Consider the following 24,171-nt stretch of genomic DNA (forward strand, 5'->3'; position numbering starts at 1 on the left):
GGTTTCACAGTATATTCGAGAACATTTTTTCAAAATATTTTTTTTTTGAAAGAACCTTGCCTCTTCTGCTGTTTTCAAGATGTGGAATGAAGGAAACTAGACTTGGTTTAGTATGATCTGTACTTGCCTAGGCTTTATATACATACTGGAACTAATTTTGTTTTGTTTTATTATATGCAATTTCCTATTTTGACTTGTAACATATGTTCCTATGATTTTTATTTTGAACAATTGACTTGTGATGGGTACCACTGGTGGGGCAGGATACCTATTTGCGAATCCTGGTATTCTCACTATTTAATTGTAATTCATGAACACATGCTTATGACATAGTCAGAATTGTACAATGGACTCTGCCTTTAGCAGAGATTTCCTATGATTATGAAAAGGGTGTCATCACTTTTATTTGTATTTTTCAGAGGAGAAGGCGTACTCCCCTGAGAGAGTGATCATGCCTGACTACACACCTTCCTATGCTATCAAGGCAATGGCAGAAGGTCAGTTCATGACTCCTCCGCACAGTTTCTACCTCTACCCTTCCCTTTCCCTGGGAAATCTGAGGGTTACTGCAGTTGTAACGCCCATATACCCTACCATACACCATTGACTATCATCTCTATGGGACAATGCCTTGGTCACTCAGTAACGCATATCTGTTCAGATTTAAATACTAAAATATAGATTGTATTTCACACACTGATATTAGAATACTAGTTAGCACTGTTTTTCAAAAACTGCACAGAATTTTTTTAAAAGTAAATGTTGAAATTAAAAAGCCATATTTTCAGCAATTGTTTTCTTTAAAGGTAAAAATTTCATCAGTTCTTGGATTGACCTGACTGTACATATTATCACCAAATTAAAAACTGTATTTGACTAAGCATTGCCTCAGTAAGCTCTACCCATTACACCTCAGAATGATCTTTCATCTGACCAATCAGAGCGTCGCTTACCAGATAGGGAAAGTGACAGTCAGAATGTGTCTTCTAATCATGCAACCTCGAAAAAGTTATCACAGGACATTCCAAATGACAGTTATGCCCTAAATGACTGATCAAAATCATTTTCTATCTCTCACTTCAATGGGATAAACAATAGAAACGGAAGACACTTTCCATAGCCCGTGGGAGGTACTGCCATACATTCTCAGACCTCTGAGACATTTTTCAAATTTTGTCAAAATATTTTTTAAAGTGTAGTCCAGGATGGAAGTTGCCAGTAAAGTGACCAGTGCTGTACAGCTTGAGAAAGCTGCTTTCTGATTGGCCAATGTTGCCTTCTTGTTAGTCATTTCATTGGTAACTGTAATGTACTTGTTCGATTTGTCAGTGTTTCACTGGGGCCTGAACTGTGATACGCCTTTCCAAAGTGGCCTCCGCAATGGGGATTCTGACAAAGAATATGTCCCCTGTATCCTGTGATTGTTGCAAGAAATGACTAAAATGAGTATCTGGTGGTAACAATGTGTGACCTGGCTGATTGCGTCATTGTATCCATGTGACATTCATCAGTGCTCTTTGTATCAGCCCCTGGTTTACCTGGCATAGACTCAATTGTTGCTGACCATGGGATAAAACAATATTCAGTCACTCATTAAACATGCCATTTGTATATCACATGAAACTGACATTTTTGAAATCCTTGCAAGTGTCCCCTTAGCTTTATAACTGATTTGTCCAGGTTCTTATTGTGTTGTAAACAGTATTGAAGATAACTCCAAAGTATCTCGTCTGTTAATGCCACTGTCATATTTAACATGCTTGATTTTTTTTTCTTCCAGACAATGTTCCCTCGCTACCATTTGACAAACCAGTTCTCCTGGACATCAAACCAGATGGGGTCAAGTTGGGCTGGCTCCCAGCACACACCAGTGATCTCCCCACCTCCTCAGGCCCAATCACCTACATCCTTGAGGCCCGAGAGCTGCCCAGTATGAGATGGTCCCGTATCGCATCTGACCTCCACGGAACTCAGTACTATGCTAAAGACCTCTCTCCCAACAAGGAATACAACTTCAGAGTTCGTGCAGAGAACAAGTTTGGATCCAGTGAGCCCACACTCCCTGCTGTGCTGGATAAACGAGAAGGTAGGTATCAAAGTTTGCATGAGCAGGTGTCAGTACTTTGAAAATAACTTCTGAGCAATTAGGAATACAGATTACCTCTCTCTCGTGAATGACAGTTAGCTCCTAATTTGTATCCCCAGCAGCATATTGTACATGTAACAGGTGACATAATGGATGGGCGGTAACACTCGGTAAATCGGCTGAGAGCCACGAAGATGTGGATTGTTGCTACTAATATCTATCACTGGATTGTCTGGTCCAGACTCGGTTATTTCCAGGGTGACATCATGTAGCTGGAATATTGCTGAGTGTTGCATAAGACAACAAACAAACAGATTTTATTTGAACAAACTAATTTGGAGGGTATGTTGTATGTTATGTGTGGAGTTGATGGAAATCTTGTATGCTGGAATTCAATCCTGTTATTTAATCCTTTCTTTAAAAAAACCTGATACCTACCTGAGCTCTAAATCTAGTGTCCATATCAGTGTTGTCAAAACATTGAGATGTGACATCAGCCCAATATTTTCTTGTGTGTGAAATTGAACCAATCACAAGCTATAAAGTTTTTAATGAATGCGTTCTTCCATTTCTGATACACTTGTGTATTTATCTGTTGATGAGAGAAATGAATATCAATTGACATTCAAATTATAAATTCTTTTGGTCCAATCCGGTAAATTTTCAAAATTACAAATGCAAATTTAGTCCTTCAATTTTTTCTTTTATATGTCCGGTACAATTTGGATCATTATCTGAACAATGTTCCTTTTTCCAGTACCAACGAAAACTCCGAAAGAATTTGATGATTATATTGGTAAGTAACAGCCAATCCTGAAAGAAAGGACCATAGTCTGATCAATCATGCCCTGTTTTGTGATGACCCAAAGACATTCATACATGTACGTCTTTGGATTACCTTACAGTTCCTTAACTTGTATGATGACCATACGAGAGCAATTTCCATTTTTCCTCTTGTCACCTTTTCTTGGAAGTAAAGCATTAACTTGTTTCCAGATAGGAAATGACAACAATCAGTGATCAGTCATGGAATTTAGGATTTGAAAACTCTCTTTGTCATTTCTGTGAAATTTTAAATGTTGCCTAGTCGTTCAGCTGAAATATAGTAATGACCCCTGTTGAATATATGAATGTAATTATTTATATGTATATATATTGATTGAATAAATTGGTCATGTGCACAGCAAGAATGACTTTTTTCATATCTGAATGCTGGAAATGACATAAAATGACATTTAAAACATTTCAGGTGCTCCCAAACTTCCCTCTGCTAAACCCTACATCACAGACATTGGCGCTGAGACTGTCAGGTTGGCATGGGAACCAGCTCGGTTGCCTGTTGACCGATTTGAAGCACCTCCAATTTCGTATCGTTTGGAAGCTCAGGAGTTGCCCCGAGAGGACTGGGTGCCACTAGTGAACCGTATCCATGACCCAAGTGCGTATCTGTCTGATCTGGCTGGAGACAGAGATTACAACATCCGTGTCCGAGCAGAGAATAAATATGGCATCAGTGAGCCTTCGGAGCCATTATGGCTGCCAAGAGCCAAAGGTAAGTCACGTAAGGCAATGATAAAATATGGGTCTCTGGTCCTTATTGAAGCGCAAGAAAATAATTAAAGTGTAAACCCACGGGGCAACACCAGTATTACAAAAGTCTTTGTTAAATTATCGTAAGTTTTTTTTAGTCTGATGCATTTGTGATGATATTTAGCTAATTTGACAAAGGGCGACACATTTCTGGAATTAATATTTTCTAATCTTCTTTCATTATAAACTGATACCAGCCTATATGGGTCTATCATTCACTGATTTAATATAGTCCAAGTAACAGCTTATAAATAACAACATGAATTAAATGAGCATGTTGATTGACATAAAGAGATGATCAGGGTAAAGTCCATATCTAATCTTACTGTATTGACAGTGTTACTAAAATTATTATTATGTTGGTTCTTCCAGCTTTCCCTGGAGTACCAATCAGCCGTCCCCAGATCGTTGAGTTGGAGCCGGAGTCTGTGAGGCTGAACTGGCGCCGTGTTGACATCCCTACATTTGAGAGCCATGATGAACCTCTGCGGTACATGATCGAGAGGAATGAGCCGCCCAGCAACATCTGGAGCCGAGTAGCCGGTAACATCCCAGACACCACATACATCGTCCGTGGATTGGCTCCGGGACAGGATTACCGATTCCGTGTGAGATCTGAGTCTCCGGATGGAATCCTGGGAGAACCCAGTCCAGCTACGTCACTGTACAGAACTCTAGGTAAGAGTAGACATGAAGTGGTCCAGATAATGTATTCTCACTCACCCACTCTTCTGAAACAACCGGCCCAATGTTAAAGGTATAAATATAGTATAATTTCATTGGTAAGCTATGAATGGAAAAAGGTAATAATCTCTTTCACAAAAATATTAATGGAAAAAGAATGTCACTGTCATTTATAAGAATCAGCTTTGAACTTAGTATTGATACATGAGATATATACTTTATATACTGAAAATATCTTTTTCAAAGCGCTATCCAGAGTTCCTGTTGATGCTTTGGAGATCGATGATTATGAGCCTGACTATGAGTCTGTCCGGTTGTCATGGCGACGAGTGGAGGTACCCCCCTATGAAACAGATGAAGACCATCTGACCTACATGATTGAAGGCTCTGAACCTGGAGTGGATGACTGGAGACCTCTAGCCACTGGTATCCCAGGCACGACCTACAGATTACCAGACATTGAGCCCACACAGGACTACAGGTTCCGGGTCCGAGGACTTACCCCGTATGGAATCAGCCCTCCTTCATACCCAGCCAGCATGTCCAGGACTATAGGTAAGGCCGATGTGTGTGTCCTGAACTGCCATAATTCCACGTACTGATACAACTCTTGCTCAGAAGCTGTTTGATCAAGGTTACAGCATTCAAGGTCTCTAAAAGCTTTATAGAATACATTAGAGGACATTTCCAGATTTGATGCATCAGTGCAATTCCCTATTTTGACTTGTACCATGTGTTCCGATATGTTTTCCGGTAAACAATTGACTTGCCTTTGAATGTATTTGTGATGGGTGCCACCGGTGAGGCAGGGTATGCTTACATTTTTGCAAACACCTGGTATCATCACAGTTGATAGTGTTTCATAAACACATGCTCATGATATAGTTGGAATCATGCAATTGAGATTTCTGATGAATATGGAAAGGGTTTTGTTGATTTAATTTTCTTCACAACACTTGGAACAGATCATGATCATTCATAGTTTACTTGACTTGCTTGTATTAAAAGACCCAATGTCTATAAGATGTCCTAGTTCCCCAGGATGATATTCTTCTAATTTGGTTTTGGTTTCAATTGCTTCAGCCATTTTTTGAAGAAACATAACTCAATCAAATGAGGCTCATGTTGGCTGTTATGTTAGCAACCCAACATAGGTGTACAGGAAATATGTCCCTTAATCTATTGTTCCATGATTTCTTTGAATTCATTACAGCTCCAATGAGACCAATCACAGAAGGTGTCAAGCTGTCTGAAATTAAACCTGACAGTGTCAGGTTGTCATGGCGACCACTCAGTCTTCCTGACCAAGATATGGAACCAGTCAGATACCAGATTGAGACACAGGAAGTTCCAAGCCTGGACTGGAGACCAATCGCACGTGACGTGAAAGACAATACCTACCTTGTGACAGGCCTCACTCCAGGACGAGATTACGCCTTCCGAATCAAGCCAATGGGTATTCTTGCTGATCTCGAACCCTATCCTGCCGTTACTCTCACATCTTTCCCAGGTAAACTATCTGAACATACACATACTTTATGATTGACTTATTAACTTCTTTACAATATACGCTTTGATAGTTTCTGTGATTTCTCTTTTGACATGCAGGCAAGATTATTCCAGTCATATTAAAGATGTGTATAAATATTCCAATCTGGGACAAGGCAAACCAGTTGTTGATTGCATGTGCAATATACCTTGCACACACAGCACAATGACTCACAACAACATGGCTGGGCGGTAGAGCTCTGTGACGGGACTGTATGGGTGGTAGAGCTCTGTGACGGGGCTGTATGGCTGTATGGGTGGTAGAGCTCTGTGACGGGGCTGTATGGCTGGTAGCGCTCTGTGACTGGGCTGTATGGGTGGTAGAGCTCTGTGACGGGGCTGTATTGGTGGTAGAGCTCTGTGACAGGGCTGTATGGGTGGTAGAGCTCTGTGACGGGACTGTATGGGTGGTAGAGCTCTGTGACGGGGCTGTATTGGTGGTAGAGCTCTGTGACGGGGCTGTATGGGTGGTAGAGCTCTGTGACAGGGCTGTATGGGTGGTAGAGCTCTGTGACTGGGCTGTATGGGTGGTAGAGCTCTGTGATGGTGTAGTATGGGTGGTAGAGCTCTGTGACTGGGCTGTATGGCTGGTAGAGCTCTGTGACTGGGCTGTATGGGTGGTAGAGCTCTGTGACGGGGCTTTATGGGTGGTAGAGCTCTGTGACTGTTGCAGAGTGAAGTATTGATATAGACTTGATTATTCAAAGGACCCAACTGTTTTCTTTTTAGTGAGGCCACGACTGCCTATAAGACAACCAATCATGTCTGAGATGGGTCCAGATTCCATCAGGTTGTCATGGCGACCTGCTGAATTGCCGATGTACACCCGCAAACCTATCCCAATTACGTACACAGTTGAGATACAGGAGCCCCCAAGCTCCACCTGGCTGACGTTGGCTCGACGTATCCCTGACACCATGTACGTGGTGAACGCACTCCGCCCTGACAAGGACTACATCTTCCGCATCCGCCCGGACACTGAGTATGGTCCCGGAGAGTCCAGCATTCCACTCCGGTTGAACAGAAGACCAGGTCAGTTAGGCTATAAAATGAAATTTTTCTCATCAGAAAATTATTTTCAAAATGACAGAAATCAAATTCAAACTAGACAGCATCCAAGGTGGCAAAGTTTAGGCAAGGAAAGATAATTCCCGTTGATATCATGAATTTTTTCAGAAGGCATGTTTCAAGTGACTGATGCAACATTGAGAAAGTTATAATGTGGAGACATTCTTCTTTCAGTTCTGGCACTGCCACAGAGGGAACCAATCATCTCCAACATTTGCGCTGACTCTGCGTTGTTGTCATGGCGACCACTGACACTTCCTACTGGAACCAAGTTGTCGACTCCAGTTACGTATCGTATTGAGTCTAAGGAGCCTTCAGGTGGAGTATGGACACCTATCGCCACCAACATCCCTGGAAACAGTTACACTGCCCGATTCCTCAATCCAGATCGCGACTACATGTTCCGAGTATGTGCTGAGGGAGATGGCATCGATAGTGAGCCAACACCTGGAGCCTACCTGCCACACAGAGCAAGTAAGTCCAAAGCATCATCATTTTTTGTCAAAATATATGATGTTGATAGGAATTAGAATTTTGAGTTATAAGTTTCTGAAGTTTCTGAACAGGTTGCTGAAGTTGTCTACTAGGGAGTAGTTCGGGGTAAAGAAATTTGGGTGGCCATGAAATTACTGAATGATTTATCTGATTGAACCACAAACATCAGCTCTTCTACAGAGCGATCGTGGCACTAAGACCATACCATACTTTGGCATAGTAGTTGTAGCACTGAGATTGCTTTGTAGACATGTCTTGTTTACGAGACCGAAGAGGTTAACATCATGAACGAGCTGAATATTTGACTAAAAGAAATTATGCGAGAGGCAAGGTGATTTTACCTGCAAAACATTCACCTGTTCGTGTTACCCTTTACTTTAATGTTAATATGAGCAAATACAGTTTGATGATTTAGAATTTCCTGGGTTACTGCTTGAATGTATACAGACTTACCATGGTATTAAACAGGCAGCAATGACCTTCCTGGGTGCATTTTCAGAGTAGATTTTACCACTGGTATCTGCAATATGTGCAGTATAGATGTTAAGAATGTTTAAATGGAATTCATTTACATGTCTTCCACCATTCAACTTTGTTAGAAATATGACAAAAACATCATGTTGGTGTATCTGAATTCCATCCATTCAATCTTCTATCCAGGCCCTCCACACATGCCCAGAGAGATGCCGTATGCCTTCAACATCCAGCCTGACTCCCTCACGTTGTCCTGGCGGAATGTGGAACTTCCGACTCGCATCACAGATTACTCACCGGCCACATACCGTATCGAGATGATCGACTCACCTGGCGGTGACTGGAAGGTTCACACACGGGGTATCCCGAAGACACAGAGTCAGGTGACAGGACTGGTTCCAGACCGAGACTACTCCTTCAGGGTCAGGGCAGAGAACGACTACGGTCTTGGGGAGCCGACTGATTCAGTTGTTGTGAGAAAACGAGCAGGTACAGACATTGTTTTGGACCTTCTAGATCCTATATTGTTTGGTTAAGATTATTTTGTTATGACAGGAGGTCATTTTCAGTATATTTCTTGGTACTGGCATCAAGCCATGCTTAAACTTGGCTAAAGGCAGTCTAATTCTTTACTCAGAGACTCTATCACTGAGACTTGTGAGGAAATCATATCTCTTTTGACTTGGAAGAAATGGTTTGCAAGGTTCCCCCCGGTACAGTTCTTGCTCTGGAGATACTCTGTTTAGAATGATTGCTATGAAAGTGTAGTTTACATTGATACATTTTACATAATATGCCTTGATTCTTAAATTATTTCACTACAGCATTCTAATCTATGGACTCACTTAATCCTATATTTTATACATTATGGTATTACAATTGTATCTTCTTCAAGTGCAAAATTAACAACACCTATTTCATATTTCACTGGTAGAAGCAATTGTTTACAAATGAAGTTCTTAAATGATTTTCAATTCTGATTGCAGTGCCACCATACTTGCCCCAGGAAGAACCATTCATGTCAGACATGCGCCCAGGATCTGTCCGGATGTCATGGCGAACAGCAGACATGCCATCATATGTACGTGACCAGATTCCTGTGACTTATACGATCCTGTTCCAAGAGTTGCCTGACACCAACTGGCGCCCTCTAGTGAGGAGAATCCCTAACACATCATACCATGTGTATGGCCTTAACCCAGACCGAGACTATGCGTTCCGTGTACAGGCTGAGAATGACTATGGCATGAGCTCTCCAACACAACCATCCAGGATGCCAAGATTTACAGGTAGGACGAGGAAAGGTGGTACTGGGAGGGATGCATATGAAGGTGGAGGATTTGGGTGAAGGAGGAGATGTGAGGGTGGTGTGGGGAGGGATGGATATGGGGTTGGAGGATTTTGGTGAAGGAGGAGATGTGAGGGTGGTGTGGGGAGGGATGGATATGGGGTTGGAGGATTTGGGTGAAGGAGGAGATGTGAGGGTGGTGTGGGGAGGGATGGATATGGGGGTGGAGGATTTGGGTGAGGGAGGAAATGTGAGGGTGGTGTGGGGAGGGATGGATATGGGGATGGATGATTTGGTTGAAGGAGGAGATGTGAGGGTGGTTTGGAGATTGATGGATATGGGGTTGGAGGATTTTGGTGAAGGAGGAGATGTGAGGGTGGTCTGGGGAGGGATGGATATGGGGGTGGAGGATTTGGGTAAGGGAGGAGATGTGAGGGTTGTATGGGGATGGATGGATATGGGGGTGGATGATTTGGGTGAGGGAGGAGATGTGAGGGTGGTGTGGGGAGGGATGGGTATGGGGTTGGTGTAAATGGGGAAGGTAGAATATTCTACACATTTTGTCTACTTTAAGATGCATATACATTTTAGTCGAATAGTAACATGAAATGTGATGTATTAGTTTCAGGAATGGTGATAAATGTGACTAAATACGTAATATCAGCTGTAATGATTAGCTTGATACTTGTGTATTGATCTCAACCAATAATTTGCTGCTCAATATAAATGAAACTGATAGTCATATTCTTCACATACCTTATTCATCATGTGCTCCAACTTCTATAATTGCTGCTCCAAGGTAATTGGAAACTCGGTAAGAGTTTTTGCTAACACAGTAACCCAACGGTTTCTCGCAGTGTAAAACAATAGCCACCCACAAATTATTCTCTTGAGGTTCACCATTAGCAAAGATTATACCTTGAGTAAATACTAAGGTTATGAGTGTTATGTCCCTTGGCCAGTATATTGAAACATTTAGCAATAAACATGCTGTTGAAATAGCATGTACTATACTGCATCTATTAACATCACATTTCCCAGGGAACAACTTTAGAGAGATTGATGCTGACAGACGAAGTAATTGCCTTTTTTGTCTTAAAGCCAGATCATTTCTTGCCTTGTGTTTCTGATGAACAAAATGACAAACATAAGCAAAGATCAAAATTCCTTTTTGGGGGTTATAAGAGCACTTATTTCAATTTGTAACTTTGTTTGACCTAATTCAAGACCTATTTGCGAGGAATATAAAACATTATTATCTTTAATGCATGTGTTTTTCATTCTGATGTTATTATATATATTTTTGTAATTGAAATGCAACTATACTGCTCTACATTTGCTAAGGACCACTCCTATGACTGAAGATGACTATTTTGGTCTTGGTCTTGGATTCACCAAGAAAGGAATAGAAATGATCTGGTCTAACTATATAAAGCAGAATTAAAATACTTTTATGCATTGAAATTTTGCATAGTGCATCATTCCTTGTTTGTACTGAATATTCACATAAAATGTCTTAAATCTCCTTTTTTAGAACAAACACCTTATGATTTAATTCCTCTATTTATCTGTCATAGATCAAAATAAGTGTGCACAAACTGGGTCGAATAGAATTGACATGCTTGTTCATTGCAATCAGTTGCAGTGAAATGTTGTGACACACTCCAGTCAGGTGTGACATCATGTGATGTGATTTGTTTGTAGATTACAGACTGAGAAACATTGCGGAAGGTAACATAGATGCATGCACTACACTATGGAACGATTTTCTTAGAAAATTGATAATATATTATGACATATCGAGTGGGACAAGGGCACTTCTTTCTCTCTCTCCGCATGACATCACTTGAATTTCACAAACTTTATGAATCATTAGCATGATATCTGCAATATTGTTCATACTATGAGTATATTCTATACCCAAGACTTGGTGTGGTGATAAGGCTATTCAAGCTGAATAATATAAATTCCAGGCATGAGATGCTTATCTAGAACACCGACTGATTGATTGTACCATATATATTTATGGGAAACATATAGAAATGTAGATGTAGCTGCTATTTTATATAAATTTTTGCATTATTTCACCTTTTTCCAGCAAAAAGTGTAAATTTCATTCTTAGAGAATTAAATACTCTATTTTCGATTAATGGTTTTCAAGTAAGTAGGTTATATTTGGTAATGAAATAGATATGTTATTATTATGATTTATGACAATGTTTACTATCATTGTTCTTCTTAGGGAAAGCAAGACCTTGTCAGTTTCTATTGTATATAAATGTTTAAACTTCTTCACGTTTTAAAAACACCCCATTGTTCACTGAGGCACTTCCTTGTGCAAAATAATACTTTGATGTTTTCACTTGTGTATCCTCTCCCTCTTTCTCACAGTTTACAAAACACAGTTTTCATAACCCTTGAATATTGTGAAGACCCTTTGATAATCATTCCTCTATTTAACACACATGTGTAAAAATAGTCATTATAAGGGTGGTCTTTTAGTTCAGTCAAGTAACACCAGAATGATTGTTGTGTATATATATCTAATTTGTAGTTTACATATAGGTGAACTTTAATGTAAGAATGACGTTATGAGGCAGATTTAGGAAAGTATCACCTTCAAAAGTTTTTGAGAAAAGTGGAAAAGTTCATTTCAAAATCCACACACAATCATTACATTAAAGAAAATATTTTCAGTATATGGTGATCCTTTACTAAACTATTGTGTAACGAAATATAGATCCAATCTTATATATGTTGTTTATGTCATATATATATATAATATACATGCATTTCATATCATTATTGCTTTGACATTTTGAATTTTTATTATTTTAATATTTTGATTCTTTGGGTTGTATTATATATTTTTTAAATTTTATTTTATTTTAATTTTGTTTTACATTTTCAGTGTTGTGATTTTTAAATTTTATATTTGCTTATAAAACCCCTGTTGTCTTGTTAGTGTGCATAGCCTGTCCCATATGCCTTGCTTCCTGATGTAGTCCTCTCATGTAATTCTTTCATAATTACCAAATTCAAACAAAGATGATCTCATGATCTGTTGAAGTAATTACATTTGTAACATGAAAAGTTTAGCATATATCATCATCAAAGTACTTTTCAGAGATATTGATCATAATTTTGTAAGAAATATTAAAATGTCAGTAAAAGCTTTTATTTCAAAATATTGTGTAATAGTTTCATACAAAATGATTAATATTACATTCAGTCAAGTGATATATCATTGTACCCCTTTTTACTGCCTTTAGATATTGCAGTGTCTTAGTGTTGTGATTCTGAAATAAATGTACTGGTACCTGCAAAAATGACATACCTCTGATCTGTTAACAATATGTGCCTAATCTGAGTCTCAGTTTGTACTCTGAATAATACCCATCCTTAAGTCTTAGGATTTAGTCAACCTTATCCTCGCTATACAAGATCATTTTCCCTTTTCCTCAATATCTGTAAATCATTTGAAACGGAGAAAACTAATTTTAGTTAAAATAACTCCCCTATTGCTTATTAATTTACAAAATAACAAAATGCAGTGCAAAATAACAGTGTTCCTCTGGATCCAGTTCTATGGAGACATCTGTGTGCTACAGCAGTTTTGTCAATGCTAAGAATGCTTTATGGAATGGTAAAAGTGGCAAGTAAGTGAGAGTTGTCTTCCCTTGCTTAGAATCAGCTCAGCTTATTCCTGCTTAGTGAGCAGTCTTCTAACATGTCCATGTAACTGATACTATTAATGATCCTCTGCTTAAGCTTTTACAAGTTTTTTTGGGGGGGTCAGATGACATATGTTTTTCCCTCACTCTTGGATGACCATGAGAGGCAACATGTGTCCCATTTTGGGGTGCAGATCATCCTTCAGAAAGGTGGCACATAGGGAGTAAAGAGGTATGTCTGTTTTTGTAGATATTCGAGGACCAATTGAAATTCCAGAATTTGAAGACTATGAACCATCCAATTTGCGGCTGTCTTGGAAACGACCTGAGATCCCTGCATATGAGAAGACAACACCAACATATCAGATCGAGACATGGAGACCCAAAGAACGTGATTGGCATCCATATGTGTCCAAGCTGACTGAACCATCATACAAGCTGACAGACCTTGACCGCTATAGGGATCACGTGTTCCGGATCCGTGCCGAGACTGATACTGGTCTTAGCGCACCATCTATTCCCATTTCCTACTCTCCCAGAAGAGGTCAGTATCACAGAACTCCTTTCTGTCCCTTTCTGTCCCTTCCAACAGTTTAGTTAGATCTCTTTTCCTTCTGAAGATTGGCAGTGGGGTAGCTTGGAGTTGATAGCAAGTTAAAGTCGTACCACTGACAACTGACATATATATTCAGTTCCGTACATTGTACCATGAGTAAAGCCAGTTCATGATGTCACCCTCTGTTATTTGTGATATTTAGCTATGAAATAACTGAAATGCTGTTAGACGCAGTGTTAAATGCAACTCACTCACTCACACCAGATCTCCAGATGTGGAAATGCTTTATAGTGAACAAGGGAGACACTTGGTGAGTGTTTTAATAAACTATGACCATTGACAATTCAGTTTTATTTTTTTTCTGGAACTTCACAGCAACACAAAGCATGAAAACAAATCTATAATTTGAGCAGGTTTGAATGATTCAGCAATATCTTATTTGATTTTTTTCCTTCCAGTTGTGCCGAGAGTCCCAGTAGAGAAGCCTGAGATCTATGATATCCATGGCGACTCTGTCAGGGTGTCATGGCGACCAGTCTATCTCCCATCCTTCTCTCCAATGGACCTCCGTTACCGTCTGGAGATTCGTGAACTCCCAACCACCCACTGGCGAACTCTTGTTCCCAACACCTCAGACCTTTCCTATCAGGTGACTGGACTTCGGCCCAGACAAGACTATGCGTTCAGAGTCCGCGCCATTACAGAAGAAGGCCCCTCAGAACCATCATACCCGGTCTACCTGTACAGAAAGCCTGGTAAGTATATTTGTCTTGTGACAATGTTGTGAAGTGGTTGTAGCCCAATGGTTAGGGTGCTTTCTAATGCATAGCACTTTGGTGTGTTCTTGAATTAGGATACAGTGTATGAAGACTATAAGTTTAAGCCATCCCTGCCCTGATGTTACTGCCAAATTGCTTGATTTGTGTGTTGCCTGGGGAAAGCTATGGTCTGATGAACTGTTCGCTTCATATGAAAATCTTGCCCTAAACAGATCGACATCTGTAAATGCATAATAAGGGCATAATAATTGTATGGTTGAAACATTCACTCGTCCAACCGAAGACCCAGGTTCGATTCTACACATGAGTTTAAAGTACATTACATCATAGTGACCAAGCAATGACACAACAAAATAAAGTTTATTGTTGGAAATATAATATGTTTGTTTTATCCAGTGTTTTCTCAATACCTGTATGTGTAATTGCCTTTTGCATGTTACCATCTTCTTCGGACATGTCTGCTTTGTGGGCATGAACAGAGCTAAGACTGATGGTTAGCGACTATGACGTCGCTAACATATGATGTCACTGCTTGGTCACATGACTACACTTAAGCGTACATTCTCACTTAGGTGTATTTTTTATCGACAAGTCCACATATCCATGTATTTGATATTTTCCTTCCTGGATATTCAGAGCCTACTCAGATGAAGGTTTTACTGTAGACAGGAATGGATGATACTTTGCTAATGTCTGAACAGTAGCTTGCAGCCTCTGCCACTGAGTTGTCATGACAAGTTAAGACTGTCCACCAGTTCATATTTAGAGTATTTAACTTATCTCTGAGATAGGTATTTCTGAAATCTTTGTTTAAGAAATAAAGTTTAATCTACTCCCATGTATTGTGTAATATAAATATAGTTTTTCCCTGAAATATTATACCGGGTAGTTAAAGCAGAAGGCTAAGATGCCAAATTTAACACTAACCTTGTGTTTCATTAGAGGGGGGGTCGGTGGGGTGGTTAAAAGAAACCTGTAATAAGTAGTGCCATAAATTGAAAATCCTCGAACAGAGCTAACTGACTCATAATAAGTTGAAGTGTGTCAGCTAATAAAGAGGGTGTGATGTATGTGGCATATTATGGGGTGTTTTGTAGGTAGGTTCATGAAGGAATGAAGTGAGTAGGATGATAAAGTGTGTGATATATGTAGGCATAGAATGAGGTGTTTTTGTATGTAGGCTTATGAGGGTGTGAAGTGTGTCATCTAATAATGAGGGTGTGATATATGTAGTCATAGAACAAGGTGTTTTGTATGTAGGCTTATGAGGGTGTGAAGTGTGTCAGCTAATAATGAGGGTGTGATATATGTAGTCATAGAACAAGGTGTTTTGTATGTAGGCTTATGAGGGTGTGAAGTGTGTCAGCTAATAATTTAGGGTGTGATGTATCCGGGCATAGAACAATGTGTTTTGTATGTAGGCTTATGAGGGTGTGAAGTGTGTCAGCTAATAATTTAGGGTGTGATGTATCCGGGCATAGAACAAGATGTTTCGTATGTAGGCTTATGAGGGTTTGAAGTGTGTCAGCTAATAATTTAGGGTGTGATGTATCTGGGCATAGAACAAGCTGTTTTGTATGTAGGCTTATGAGGGCATGAAGTGTGTCAGCTAATAATTTAGGGTGTGATGTATCTGGGCATAGAACAAGGTGTTTTGTATATAGGCTTATGAGGGTGTGAAGTGTGTCAGCTAATAATTTAGGGTGTGATGTATCTTGGCATAGAACAAGGTGTTTCATATGTAGGCGTATGAGGGTGTGAAGTGTGTCAGCTAATAATATAGGGTGTGATGAATCCGGGCATAGAACAAGATGTTTCGTATGTAGGCTTTTGAGGGCATGAAGTGTGTCAGATAATAATGAGGGTGTGTGTGATATATGTAGTCATAGAACAAGGTGTTTCGTATGTAGGCTTATGAGGGCATGAAGTGTGTCAGCTAATAATGAGGGTGTAATGTATCTGGGCATAGAACAAGGTGTTTTGTATGTAGGCTTATGAGGGTGTGAAGTGTGTCAGCTAATAATTTAGGGTGTGATGTATCTGGGCATAGAACAAGGTGTTTCGTATGTAGGCTTATGAGGGTGTGAAGTATGTCAGCTAATAATTTAGGGTGTGATGTATCTGGGCATAGAACAAGGTGTTTTGTATGTAGGCTTATGAGGGTGTGAAGTGTGTCAGCTAATAATAAGGGTGTAATGTATCCGGGCATAGAACAAGATGTTTCGTATGTGAGTGAGTGAGTGAGTATGGTTTTACGCCACTTTTAGCAATATTCCAGCAATACCACGGCAGGGGACACCAGAAATGGGCTTCACACATTGTACCCATGTCAGGAATCTTTTCGTATGTAGGCTTATGAGGACATGAAGTGTGTCAGCTAATAATTTAGGGTGTGATGTATCTGGGCATAGAACAAGGCGTTTTGTATATAGCTTTATGAGAGTGTGAAATGTGTCAGCTATTAATTTAGGGTGTGATTATCCAGGCAGAGAACAAGATGTTTTGTATGTAGGCTTATGAGGGTGTGAAGTGTGTCAGCTAATAATTTAGGGTGTGAATATCCAGGCAGAGAACAAGATGTTTTGTATATAGGCTTATGAGGGTGTGAAGTGTGTCAGCTAACAATTTAGGGTGTGATGTATCCGGGCATAGAACAAGGTGTTTCGTATGTAGGCTTATGAGGGTGTGAAGTGTGTCAGCTAATAATGAGGGCGTAATATATGTAGTCATGGAACAAGGTGTTTTGTTTGTAGGCTTATGAGGGTGTGAAGTGTGTCAGCTAATAATGAGGGTGTGAAGTGTGTCAGCTAATAATTTAGGGTATGATATATGTAGTCATAGAACAAGGTGTTTTGTATGTCGGCTAATGAGGGCATGAAGTGTGTCAGCTAATAATGAGGGGTTGATGTGTGTAGGCGTATAATGAGGTGTGATGTTTGTAGGCATATAATGAGGTGATATATGTGCAACTTCATGTCATATATATCAGGTAGACAGCTGTTTCTTGTGTAAACCAGCAACATATGGCAATGTTACTTTATCTCCTACCAACTTATATCAAAGTGGAATTCCTGGAAGCAGTGCCAAGATAAATGTTGGGTGTAAGCCACCTTCTGTCTGATGTATGAACAGTTTTAGCTGTCCTTAAATGTGCAGGGGTAGCGCTTGGAAAGGATTAGGTATCAATTATTAAAACAATTAACTTTATTCTAATGTTTTTATTCTGAAAAAAATTATTACATTGATTTCCACATGAGAGGATGAAATGCTGAGAAATGTCTTTAGTCATTAATAAAAAAAATATGATGAATAGCAATTTGTGCTGTAATCTGATTGGCTGGAAAAAATGGTAACTGTTTTCACTTAGAAAATGGATAAAATTGGACACTCCTTAAAAACATTTACAATAAGTTATTGAAAGATTTATTAATGGTGTTGACCGGACAGAGGTAATACCTGTTCTTGGGGAAGAAAACAAAATTTACTGTCTGTATAATGTACACTTTCTACACAGCTGTATTTTCTGTAAAAAGGATTGTATTACGCAATATAAAAAATATGGACTATCTTGAAAACTTTTGGGCTCAGTATGAGGCACATGTAAAAAATCTGTTAGAGTGGGCGCTTAATACCCCAAATACGGTTTGTGGAATTGAAAGCTTTGACATCTTCTGGAAGTTTCACTTTACTGGATTAAAGCACCACACTATTTGGAATGTATGGTTATAAATATAAACATTTGATAAATTAATATTTAAGTAAATAGTGAACTTTACTGTTGTATATCATTTTTGTCGTTACTGATGTTTTAATGTAAAGGTCTCTTTGCATAATATTTTGTTATCTCTATTCTAATATGGAGCAAATTAAAATGAATTTATATTGTTTTATTTTATTTTTGTCATGTTTACCCAAGTGCTATATTTTTCTCAATTTCAAATATACAAGATATAGTATCTCATGTTATAGGCGCAGTCATGTATACACTAATCTGTATATCACTATTCATACATCTGGGAAAGTGTTAACAGTATCTCCAGATCTGTATATATTGATTGTTTATGTTGAACTGTTCGACACCATGGTCTTAGATACTAGATAGTTTCTTGAATGTCAGAGGTAAGCATGGAGGATATGATAGTCTCTGGACAACAACATGATCCTCTGAAGAATATCAGTGTAATATTGGCAAAGCAGAAAACTGACTCCATCAAATGATCTTATGTTGTTTTGTAGCTCCATGACCAAGTATGTCCTTGTGTAAATTCCTGGTCAGAACAGACCTCCTGTATTCTCTGCATGTTGTAAGAAATAAAAGAAACTAGAGCAGCCATGCTGATGAACCAATGTCAAGTTTGCAGTGGCTAGGCTATACTTGCACTATTTACAACTTTTTGGACAGACATTAAGGCATGGATGGTAGAAGCTGACATTCCTAGGGCATTAGGAAAAGTGCTTCATCCTCCTTGCAAATCATTACATATCTCAAATACATCACTGTTGAAGAAATAGCCCTAAAAAGTTTCTACTCAGGCTGCTGATTCCAACATCAGTGGTGCTAGTAGGAATTCCTTCTGCTCTCTGTACGTCAAGAGATAAGATGGGGGACCTGGGTCGATTGTTCTTTCAGTTCTGATAATACTGGCGGTGTTACATCAGTGCTTTTCACATGAAAATACAATCTTATCTTATAGAAACAGGTTTGATGGTGGGTGTTGTGATATTGATGTAGTTATGGTTGCCCATCATGGGTTTCAAATGTTCATGTAATATGTATTCTTGAAGTCTGGATAGGTGTTCATAGTGCAGATTTTGCTTCAGTGTAGGAATGTTTACTCACATTTTAGGGAGCACGGGTGGCCCAGTCGTCTAAGGCGCCACGATTCGCTGTGCAGAGTTGCGTTCCTTGGGCACGCTAGAAACCTATGATTGTGGGTTCAATCCCGGTTCACCCCGATTATGTTTCTAGGTTTGTCAGCATCATACCCGTGCTCGTAGGTTTCACCGAAGTGGTAAACGTCTTAGACCTGCATCACTTTGGACTTTCCTCCCACATTAAGCTAACACGCTGTGATATAACCGGAATAATGTTAAAAGCGGCGTTGAACCAAACTCACTCGCTCAGTACTCACATTTTAAAGTTAGCTGGTAACATGTTAATATTAATGCTAAAATGAAGCAAGAAACAATATTAACAACAGCTGTAACCATGTGTTGGAATTTTCTCTTGAGCAGTGGAATCACGGCTATGAGCTGGTCTATTAGCCATCTACCGGTATATTTCCAGGGGATTCCTGTTATAGTTTCCTTTTATAAACAATCATAAGGGTACAAGGTAGCTATTTCACCTTCTACACTGGCTGCAAGATATACCTCCAAACCAATGTGGCCAGCATACATCCAACATCATCATTAATGCACAGGACAAACATTAATCAAGTCCATCCTATTGTAAACTTATTTCCTGTCTGTGTGTTTTGTGACATTTTCTATCTCCATTCTAGCATACAACAAGCCTGTAAAATCACTGAAAGCATTCCCTTGTGTACCTGGTATTGATACTGTAAACTTGAATGGAAGAATCTACCATGACCTTGATCTGCAAGGACTTATAACCAAAATAGTATTAAGACCTTCAGAAGGTGATAGTGTTAATATGCATTCCATGTATGTGATTAGATTTTGTTGATGTTTTGTTTAAAAATAAGTCCTGCACCTCAAAAGGCTATCTTACCGATAGTAGTGTCTTTGTAGCTGGGCCTGCTATGACATTGAATATCAAAGCTCTTAGATTAATCATCGTTCAAAGACGACCTACATGTCAGTATGGTGGAAAAACAGACTTGAAGATGTTCATTTCAAAATAAATCTTGCATCTTCACAAGATTACCTCTAAGGTTGGCAAGTCTTGCTAGGGTAGTGCATTCTGGCAGGTGATGCTGTGATGTGATAGTTATCAGGGGCTTGATGGTAACCTCCAGGGGCTAAAGTTTGCTGGAATCTTCTGATGATCCAAACACCTGTCCATGTTTAGGTGGGAGATAAGTAGTCAGGCTTGATAGATGTTGAAGACTTGCTTCACTCTTGTAGGGCATGGTCTAATTTGTATTTCCTTACAGTGTTATAATGTTTTTTTCCCTTAATAACAGCCAATTTGTGAAGTTTTCACCACCTTAAAGAACTAATCACTTTAGAAATGTGGAAAGATCTATGTTGAACAATGTGTCCCATATTTTGAATTAAGTACTCCATGTTTTTGATGAACTACTTTCAATTTCACATCCTTGAAGATATATCTTGACAATGCTATCAATGCATGACATCTCTGGGAGAGGAATGGGTATGTGTAGCAGCTGGGGGCGGCCTCCCACAACAGGGACTGAATGTTTTGATAACGCCTGTATGTTTATTTCCCTGGTAATGTACATATTTCTCCCAGTCAGGCTGAATCATGTTGCTGACACTTGTTGTAGGTGAACTGCCATCTCATCTTTATGTAATCAAAGGCATTAAAAATGTTACTTTTATTTACAATTACTTCATACAGTACACTATGTTTATAATGAAACGCTTATAACGATCTGATGGATATTACGAACATGCTTATAATTAAATAACGGATATAGTGAACTCACCTTGTGGTCCTGTCTGTACTCTGTCAACGATAAGTGTATTACAATCTGTTAATCCCTGTGCTGAGCTCCTCACGTGTCACCAATCTGCCTATCAAAACATCCGTGACCAAGCGCTGCTGTTCAAAGCGGCAATAAACAAATGAAGGCAATTGATTTACTCTTAAGTACTGACACCTTGTCCTCATTTACATCCTCAATTAACAATAGTGACACAGTGATTAGGCTATAACCTTTGAAGTGGATATATTCTGTGTATAAAATGCGAAAACTAGAGTGAGGATTGTTCAAAGCAAAATCACTAAAACATGTTTTTATTTATGTTATGTATGACAAATAGAAATAGTACATGTACAGTGCACACTTTTATTATTTATCGAGTAACATGATGTTGTCACATGACTTGATGCAAGATGTCTGATGGTCGAAATGCGTGTAACGAACGACAGATATAACAAACTAAAATTAGTGGTCCCTTTGAGTTCATTATGACAGAAGTTTATATATCATAATTGTGTAGGTCATGTCTAATCTTTTGATCCACACTTATTTCTTTAAAAGTGTCCAAGAAAAGCTTTCATGTATCGTTTCAGCAATCCTTCTGGATACCTGTCCATCTTTCCCTGACCCTTGTGTATTTAGATAAAAATATACCACTAATATAGAAACTGTACATCTATATGTGACCTTACCTGATTGTCTCTTCTCTCACTGTGGTGCATATTATTTGTTGAGATCTGACTGCAACAGTAGTAGTTAGATTTCAGTAGTACAGAAGGAAACTGTAGATGTGCGGAGAAGAAATGGAGTAGGTAAACATTGGTGAATGGTCATCATAGTGTTTAGTTTTCAAGTCTTATTTTGAGAGTTCTCTTTACAGCTCATGTTTGAATCTGTTTAATGTAGGTTCTTGCAAAAATTCTTTCAGTTATCAAACAATTTGAAAAGCAAAAATATTTCTTTCGTAAACACTGTTTCAAATTATTTGTTTTCTCACTTATGTTTATACGTGGCTGAATATTCACTTCATGTTTTAATGATTTTCTTATGAAATGTTAGCATTTGTTTTGCTCATCTCACCACAATTCCAGTTTTGTTGATATCTATAAGGCATGGCAATAATGCACCAAACATTTACACTCTTTGTTGAAGCAGATTTTTAGCTTTGAATACATTTTTTTATCTCATGAAATATCAGCATTTGTTATGTTCATCAAGAAAAAAATTCACTTTTTGCCCATGACTCAGGACTTATTTTTAGATCCAGTTATGATGACTCCACCAGGCAGACATTTCACAAGGAAGGCAGTATTTAATCCATGTCCCTAATCACCTTGAAAATTGACTCCAACTGCTGGAGGGAGACTATGCTGCGTTTAGCACTGGGGCCTGCAGGCTGGGGTAGTGCTACAGAGGAGGCAGGGCGCATGTTCCTCCTTGGGGACTGGGCAGGAATTACCTCATTCTTTTCCTCATATATCATTGCTCTTGGAATCAAATCATTGCACCCTCTGAAAGCTGCTGAACATGCCTATTTTCGTGGACTAACATTTCTAAGATCATGGACAGGCTGTGATAGGATAGCGATTTTGTGGATGCAACTTGAAATTAGACTTACAGGAAAGCACTGGTAGATGAGGTCTGGGCTTGTATGGTGTTGTCGATTCTCAGGAGCAAAGGGTTGTACCAATCTGTGGTGGTAGTTGTGACATCTGGATGATGATGTTTGCTTACTTTAGTACCTCTTCACCAAATCTACTGCAATGTTATTCCTAATGATGGAATGACCAGTTACAGACTGAGAACTCTGCAGTGTATAGTGAATGGATTAACAGAGCAAGTCAAGGACTTTGATGTGGAGTTTCTTGTACTTCACACCTCATGAGGATAATGTGTCAAATAAGATATTTCAGCGATTTGGAGTATATTTGTATATTTTATTTTAATTTTTACTGAATTTGGATTTAAAATTCTCAGAATCAGATCAACAAGCTGGTGAGAACTTTCATTTGTGCTTAATGCCACCCTATCAAAACACATCATAAATGAGATGGTACTAATGGTTCTGGGCACCCCCAGATGGTGTTTGCCTTGTGGCCAGTTCTCACTGACCATTAAGCTGCCAAATTGACCAGCCAGATATTTGACCCCAGTATTTCGGTAAACTGCATTTCCAATTATACCAGTCTCCTGACCATTTGTATGAGATTCCAAAGTATCACATGGTAGATTGGCCAGACAAGTATAAGACAATCAGTTCCTGACTTGTGTCTGATGAAGTTTTCTTCACAACAGAGTGTGTATATTTTCACATGTAGGACAAAACTGAAATTTGGAAAGGATTCATAGATAGAATTATCAATTTCTCTATGGTCAAGCTGTTCCAAGGACAACACCTGTATGTTCCTGCCTTCAGTTCTAGTTTCTTATACCGTGGATTCTCAACCCCAGGCACCTTCCATCTGGAAAGCTGCTGACTTCTCCCCTTGCTGTTTGTGGTAACAACTTGAGATATTCTGTGTAGATATTCTGCTACCAGAGCCATGCTGACATTTGCAGTAAAGCCGCTATAGTACCTGATTCAGTACCATTCCTGAAAGTCTGCTAGCAGAGTTTTTTCTGAAATCAGTATGTCGCGGGATCTCCTCTACTGGCGCCGAGAGGTCATTCACTATAATCTGTATGGGAGGAGGAAACAGTTATATTTTCATCATTTTCTTGAACACAGGGGTAGGTTGTGTAACTATTTAAATAACAGGTTTAAAATAATAATTAATTACCTTGATTCTGTTGTGGTAAAACTTAGAAAGTGATGTTTAGGAAGTGATGTCCCTATACTCAAAAAGTGGTTTGTTTTAGTATGTTTGAATTAGGGATCACTAGTAATAGCATTAAAACAAACCTTGTCTCTGTTTATACTCAAACATTGTCTATGTGAATCCATGAAGAAAATGATGCAAGCCTATGTTCTAAGCTGCACTCCACTACCACTGCCCAAATATATTGCCACTAAGGGTGCATGGTATTACTGGTATATCGGTAAATTGAGGTTAATTCTTTCCATGATACGTATCACAATATCATGTTTTAATGCTCGGTATATCAGGTGATTTCAAATAGTGATTGTATCTTGTGTTTAATGTAATTCACTTGCCAAATACATGTACCAGGTACCTTCAAAATGTTTCCATAATTCCAAAATGCAAGTTCCCATTCTGAAGTTCCCCTGTGGCAGTGATGTAGCATTGTCATCACTGTCCCGGAGAGTGCATCCTTGCATATTTTTTGAATGAGTAA

At 39.1% G+C, this 24,171-nt stretch overlaps 1 protein-coding gene across 7 annotated transcripts in view; it reads left to right on the plus strand.

Annotated features, from left to right (window-relative positions):
- LOC139473414 (protein Obscurin-like) overlaps window positions 1-24,171 on the plus strand; it is a 141,558-nt gene that overhangs the window by 94,125 nt on the left and 23,262 nt on the right. For 5 of the 7 annotated variants that reach the window (XM_071255977.1, XM_071255979.1, XM_071255980.1 and 2 more), the window contains 14 exons: window positions 420-497; window positions 1,781-2,086; window positions 2,844-2,882; window positions 3,336-3,638; window positions 4,049-4,354; window positions 4,607-4,915; window positions 5,574-5,870; window positions 6,638-6,940; window positions 7,151-7,450; window positions 8,132-8,434; window positions 8,932-9,234; window positions 10,938-10,964; window positions 13,158-13,451; window positions 13,922-14,218. In XM_071255977.1, coding sequence (XP_071112078.1) covers window positions 420-497; window positions 1,781-2,086; window positions 2,844-2,882; window positions 3,336-3,638; window positions 4,049-4,354; window positions 4,607-4,915; window positions 5,574-5,870; window positions 6,638-6,940; window positions 7,151-7,450; window positions 8,132-8,434; window positions 8,932-9,234; window positions 10,938-10,964; window positions 13,158-13,451; window positions 13,922-14,218 — 3,465 coding nt within the window. The remainder of the gene's footprint in view (window positions 1-419; window positions 498-1,780; window positions 2,087-2,843; window positions 2,883-3,335; window positions 3,639-4,048; window positions 4,355-4,606; window positions 4,916-5,573; window positions 5,871-6,637; window positions 6,941-7,150; window positions 7,451-8,131; window positions 8,435-8,931; window positions 9,235-10,937; window positions 10,965-13,157; window positions 13,452-13,921; window positions 14,219-24,171) is intronic. The other 2 variants (XM_071255983.1, XM_071255981.1) reach the window with 2 other exon arrangements.

Source organism: Haliotis cracherodii, unplaced genomic scaffold (genome assembly GCF_022045235.1).
Source record: "Haliotis cracherodii isolate W230 unplaced genomic scaffold, xgHalCrac1.p SCAF_29, whole genome shotgun sequence".
NCBI lineage: Eukaryota > Metazoa > Mollusca > Gastropoda > Lepetellida > Haliotidae > Haliotis > Haliotis cracherodii.